This window comes from Bactrocera latifrons, unplaced genomic scaffold, assembly GCF_001853355.1.
Source record: "Bactrocera latifrons isolate USDA-ARS-PBARC rearing strain unplaced genomic scaffold, ASM185335v1 scaffold_54, whole genome shotgun sequence".
Taxonomy (NCBI): domain Eukaryota; kingdom Metazoa; phylum Arthropoda; class Insecta; order Diptera; family Tephritidae; genus Bactrocera; species Bactrocera latifrons.
Genome location: NW_017537201.1, coordinates 993556 through 1000390, shown reverse-complemented (window position 1 = coordinate 1000390; position 6835 = coordinate 993556). Strand labels below are relative to the sequence as shown.

Below are 6835 nucleotides of genomic sequence, written 5' to 3'. Positions count from 1 at the left end.
ATTATATTTTTTAATTATAAATGGCTATATTAAGACAGCATGTATCTTTTCGCTGCCAATCATTTCATTGAAATTGCTCATTGTTGCGCAGAAAACTGCTTCCAGCCTCTTAATAACATCCCTGGTTGCCTCATGGCTATTTGCCACGAATCTTCTCGTAGCCCGTGCCGCCTCTAGCCCTGCCTTATTGCATTACATATTACAATTACATTACGGTGCGGCTTTTGTGAGTTCAAATGAAGTTCTTCTAGCCCAAATTTACATATTTAGTATGAGCTCCTACAATGTGTGCAGCTCAAGCATATGTATATGCAGACAAAAGTGTTGCAATTAAAATCCATGTTTTGCTTACAAAGTTTGTGAAATTAAAAATTCAAATAATCGAAATAATTATTGCTCAGCTATTGTATATTCCACAAATTATATGCTCGCATGTCAGCAGGAGATTAGGTAGGCTTCTGAGGCATGTAATTCGCAATCTTTTTAAGCAAAGCCGACAGCAACAATAATTGGCAGGCTATACAGGCACTTAATGCGGGCACTCATAATCATCATGGATGCATGCTGGAGAATATGTAAATTTATTGTAAATAATATATGCAGATGTTTGTTTTTATTGCTACATTTAGATTACAAAGCGTACTTAATAAGCAGAAAATTTATTTTTTTCCATAATTTTGGATTAATATTTGCTTTTAATCAGGCTTTATGATTAACTAAAGACGATATCTATTTTTATGTATTTTATTTTCCATAAAAAAAATGTTTTTGACGAAAAATAAATTTTGAATTCTTTTCTCATATACCGTCCGATATATTCATAAAAAATTTAGTTTAAAATTATCTTTTTAAGCATAGGCAAAAAATAATATTTTTAGCAAATAAATAARTTTTAAATACCAAAGCTGCCGAAAAATATAAAATCCACCAATTATTGGAAATAAACATCTCAACTATTAAATTCTCCATCTACAAAAGCCAATTAATTCAATAATAAATTGTGTGTTTTTGCTTATCTAAATCGCCATCGCACCCAATAAGTCAACAACAGCGCAATTAATTAAAATATGAAATAAAATGCTCAAATTTGACAAAAAAAAAAATGAAATAAGAAACAAACAACGCATAAAGACAAGCGTCCGTGGGCTTTGAACATTTCCCTCAACAAGCCGTTATTTTAGTTTACAACATGCCTTTACAAATATATTTACTCATGTTCAACCATTTATATGGAAATTAAAGCTTGCGATTTGCATGATTCGCCGACTGCTGTTGTTTTTAATTTTGCTAACTGCTTTTTTATCGCCAAACTAAATAACGGCTCATTAAGCGCACAAGTTCGAGTAAGTGACTCGGTTATTAAATGGCAAAAGCAATCAATGTGGCAAGGTGCAGAATCTAAATTGTTTCACTTATTCAATTTGGTTATGTGCATATTTTTTACTGACATTAGGGGTGATCGGTATTCGTACGGAATAATATTTTTTTATGTCAAAATTTTTTATTTTTTTCATTAAGGGGTTTACGGGTTTCAAAAAATCGATTTGTTTATTTGTCTTATTAAATTCTACAACACTTCTATAAGCATCTAGAATATTGTCCTAAATTTTCAAGTAGATCCGTGTAATAGTTCCGGAGATACAGCTTTGAGAAAAGGCTAAGTGGTCCATCTTTTATCGCTTAGATCAGATTTAGGTTAAGTAATATTCCATCGTCTAATTTTTTTCCTTCCTTACCCACTACAGAGAAGATATTTGAGTTTTATTAGCCTGAGTATCATGAAAAAAGTAAAAGAGGGCCAGCTAAGTTGGCTGAGCAATGACTTTTTGCTTGTGTTTCATTCGTAAGTCTCTCTTTTTCGAACTAAACAGGAAGTTTTCTTAAGAAAACTTTAGGTATTCATTTACGTCACGTTATCGGATTGTTTCATCTTTCTCAAATACTTCTTTATTGAGAAAAACACTTAAATAATTTTGCCAGAAGTTTTACTGAAAAAGTCAGGATCTTCTTTGAATTTATTTCTGTGACGGAAATTTTGTACAAAGGGATCTATTCACTTCAGCTCTGTAGGTAATATCGTACACAGATTCTTTAAAGAAATTGTAGAACTAAGTAGCACACTAATAGAGAAACCATAATTCAGAGAGCTTTTAATTTAGTCTGTAAGAAAATATTCTAATATAATAATTTGGACCTCGCTAAATGTAAAAAGTTTCATTATTTTTCTTCTGACTCTAAGACAGTTAGGTTAGGTTAAGTTAATCTGGTAGGCTACTAAGCCACGTATAAACCAGTTTGGTCCTTTGCGATATCAGATGGAGCTCAGTTGCTAAGTCTAAAAGAAATAGTCATGTTGTTATTTAGGATGCTTGCGCTTGACGCGAATTTTAACAGACTCTGCGGCCTCACCACCGATATCTCCTGCGGTGTTTCATACTGTGGGGACCCAAGAAGCTTACATCGTATTCTTGTCAATGCGGAATAAATGCACAAAATATGCTCCATTTTCTCCGTGGTTCCTTGCTCTAGACATTTTCCGCAGTCTTCTCGATCTGTCTGCACCATCCTGTGTCACCACCAGACAGTTACTATCCTATAGTCATATAGTATCTTCTATCGAGTACCAATAAGAATTTTGTGTACTTACTAACACAATTCAATGTTGTAAAATTCCCTTGTCTTACTGACAAGAATGACTGACACTTATAACATCTAATAAACTTGATACGAACTGACATTTAAAGAACAACCCTTTGTCATCGCCTTCAAATTAGGCTATTTAATGGCTTCAATGACTTTTAATGGCTTCAATGAATTCTTGGCAAGTTCTCCGAAGCACGAATATGATGGCTGAACGATGACTCTGGTTTGTCTTTTGATCGAAAACGCAGTCACAATCATGCTATGATATACATTATCGTAGAAAAAACCATAAAATCAAAAGCACTGAACGAAGAATTGATTTACTTAGATGACCAAGTAATATTCGGTATAGATCGTTTGACCGTCTGGAACGAATTCATGGTGAACCAAACCGCGGTAATAAAAAATCGATAATGATCATCTGGATTTTTGAGCGACTTTGAGGTCACATTTTTAGAGTGTCATTCACCAGATGTTGGACTGGTTCATCACTAGTAATGATGTGTTTGATGAATGAAGGGTCCCAATTCGTTGTCAAGTATCGCTTTTGCGATCAGTACTCGAGGTCGTTTTTGAAAAATATTTATGTATTTTGGTACGAGTTTAGCATACCCAACATATTATCCAAAAAAATTAACCGAAATATGTCAACACATAAACAAGGCTAAAATCCATCATATTTTCAGCGATGCCGTTGCCGTATACCATTGGAAACATAAGCAAAATATTTGTTCAATTATTTCAAGGTTATTCCAATCTAAGAAAAAAATATATCGAGTCGGTTGCTCAATCAGCAAAAAAAAAAAAACAATCCGGTTCAAATCTGATCAGTTAGTTTACCACAAACATAGAAAGATTAACTAAAGACTAGTCGGCTAAAACCGCGCAAGCAGTTTCTACGTCATTAAAGAAGAAGTATACCGCAAAATTCCTAGCAGACTTTCAAAACGTACATCCCTAATGCGAATTAACACTTTTTATCGTGTATCGCGCGCCAATTAACCAAACAGTCAAACTGGCCAAATGAATTAATGATTAAATGGTCAAGCATACATTTGGCAAACCAGTTGCCGTTATACGGCTTGCCAACAGGTGTACAACAACTGCAACGCTGATCAAGCCGACGGCCACTAAACGGCATAAAATACAACATTTTATATTTTGTAATATTGTTATTGTTGTTACTAGTTATGCATGTGTTTGGAGCGCATACAGAATTATTGAAAATGTTCGAATGTGGCAGGTATGCAAATTTGCGCCGAAGAAGCGAATCGAACTGAGACATCGAGAGGCCGTCGGCAATTTGCACGCGATAAAAATCTTGCAGCAAATCGCCTTAAATGTGCGATTAATGTCAATTTTATCAATAAAAACATAAACACGGTTGCACATGCGCGTGCAACACACAGCCTATGACGACCGGCGACGGTGTGGTGTGTTGCAAAGCAGCTGAAGGCTGAGCATAACTGGTCAGCGGTGAATTTACGATGCAAGCGTTGGTGGCGATGGCGTTGACGATGACGATGGCGTCGGGTTAAGCGCTTAGCGCTGGTAATTGCAATTGATAAAACCCTCGTCTTTCGCCGCCTGGCTCCGTCCTTCAGAGCTCCAATGACGACTTGAAAGAGTCGTGGCGTAGCATATGTGGCATGCGAAGACACCGCTGTCGCTGCGGTTGGCATGTCCAGTTGGCTTGCATGTTCGGATGCCGCTAAGTTGACATGCCTTGCTGGGTCGCGTCGCTCTCTGTGAACATCAGCGCCGAATTAAACCGATTACGATATGAAGAATCGTTAAAAGATCAATTTGAACACATGTTAAGGTGATGATGCTGCAACTCGCGCATCTCACATGCAACATGTCACTGTGGCAAGGCGTCTTTTGATTTTATTAAATTGTTGGCATTTTTCAGCTGAAGCAAAAGTGGACTTTATTTTATTTTAGTTTGTTATTTGCTTGAGAATCCAGCGTACCGGCTTCATACTTCCAACACTTTTTGAGTTTGAGCGCTGATTGCTTCATTTTAGCCAATTCTTACTATGACAAATCAATTTTTGAGATTTGCAAATATTTACTTAAATAAAAATACTCCTTAACTAACTTTCATGGGACTGGCAATAGTGTTTAATACAAAATTAAATAATGAAATGAATGTATGTGAATTTGTAGCTAGAATATAATAAGACTTTAGTCTTCAAAACGTACAAAAGCAAGAAACATTAACTTTGGCTGTATCGAAGCTGTTAAATCCTTCGCAATGGTTTCTTCTTTTCGCTATTTGGCACTAATTGAAGATACCAATTGCAGTCAGGTCCTCTTTTCCCTGCTTCCGCATGTGAGTACTGAATCAAAAACCTTCAAAGCTGAAATGATCTCTTCTATCCGTCTTCCGCAAAATCTTTTTCTCGAACCCTCTTAATGCCGACTCATCAGATGATGTCATTGTTCATGGCTCCGCGCCATATAGCAGGACTGTAATGATGAGGGACTTGTAGAGTTTGGTCTTTGTTCTTCGAGAAAGGACTTTACTTTTCAATTGCCTACGCAGGAGCAACTTTGGCACTTTTTGGCAAGAGTGTCTCTGTGGAGGATTTCAAGACTGACATTATTGGTGGTGCTAATGGTTGGTTGGATTTTAGAGTTATGACTGCCAACAGATACGTGTGAGCCAAGTAGTGAATGCGATGACTGTTTGTTTGATGATGGGAGATATTTCGTCTTCAATTTCGAGCTTTCGAAGTTAGCTTTAAAATCGACAAAGGGGCGACGTGTGTCGACTTTCATTTCAGAGTTCTTATCCAAAATTTGGCGCCTGGTAAAAATCTGACCGATTGTAGATTTTCAAATGGGTGATTGCTATTCGAATCATATCATAGTCGGGCAATAGAACATCTATTCCATCGTTATTGATTGGAATGATTGGCGATGTTACACTTTCACTGTCGTTCAGCAGGTTGGAGAAGTGTTCCCTTCATAACTTCAATATGCGCTGAACGTCAGCCACTAGATCAATATATTTCGGATTTGCCCCTACGCCACGACAATGTGACCCAAGCGCGGATTGTGGCTAGACGCTTATCCAACGGAGTGAATGCCAGTACGCGACGTCTGAGTCTTGCTTACTGAATTGGCTCTCGTTTATATGACTGTTGTAATAGATATCCATCGAGTTTCTTGGATGGCGATGATGTCAGCTTGACATCAGGACATGAACCATCCAATTTAGAGACTGTACAATCCAGGTATATGTCCTTAAATCATTGCGCTTATTACGTGGCCGTCGGCAAAAGTGAGGTCTTTCATCCGAGGCTGTTGCTTCTTTTTCATTGGGAGTGATTTCTACTTGGACGGTCCCAAAACCAGCGCATAACCTATCTAGTTTAAAGTTTTGACACTGGCTACTGCATCTAACACAAGGGTTGCATATGTTTTCAAGTTGCGCGGCGAAGAGGCAAGAGTAGGAATTAGATATAGCCATATGACTGTAGCTGTTTGCCCAGAAGCATGACTATATTCCATTGCATAATGTTATCTTTGTCAATAATTTATGTCAAATTTCAAGAATATATTTTGCCAAATAAAAAACTTTTCCACAAAAATTTCATGTCTATATCTCATATACTTAGGAACTAAAACTGCCTCATATACTTAGGGAACCAGTTTCAAAAACAAACCGAGAAGCCTGATTATGTCGCTCCTAAATTCATGAATTCGTTAAGTGCCTTCTCAATAGAAAATGGAATGGAGGCGTCTGTTTAAAATAGATTTCTGTCGAACTTTTTCCGTTCAATTAGTTGGTAATCGGTAGAAATTCTCGAATCAAAAGAGATCATGATATCTGAAGATCCCGAAAATAGGTGATGTCCATTGTTTTTGTTGCTCGTTGACCACACTTATTACAGCCGTAGCTCGTATTCGTATAGACGATTAAGATCATTGCTTAGAGTACATAAAAGTACTTGTACTTGTATAACGGCATATTTGCAAACTCATTGCAAGTGCACCAAAAATTGCCTATCAAGCGGAAATTGTTCGCTGTCATCTCAAGCGACTTTGGAACTGCCACTTGCTCAACTCACAACTCAAGAAAAGCAAACCGCACAGCTTCCATGCGTCACTCCGACGATGGCACAGACACACACTTTTCATTTGTGGCAATACGTGGGAGCGTTCATTTGCGAACACTTTAAGA

At 37.2% G+C, this 6835-nt stretch overlaps 1 protein-coding gene across 1 annotated transcript in view; it reads left to right on the top strand.

Annotated features, from left to right (window-relative positions):
* LOC108974199 (transcription factor collier-like) overlaps positions 1-2607 on the top strand; it is a 4979-nt gene extending 2372 nt beyond the window's left edge. Inside the window, exon 4 of the mRNA XM_018941901.1 lies at positions 2530-2607. Within this exon, the coding sequence (XP_018797446.1) occupies positions 2530-2607 (78 nt within the window). The remainder of the gene's footprint in view (positions 1-2529) is intronic.
* The last annotated feature ends 4228 nt before the right edge of the window (positions 2608-6835 follow it).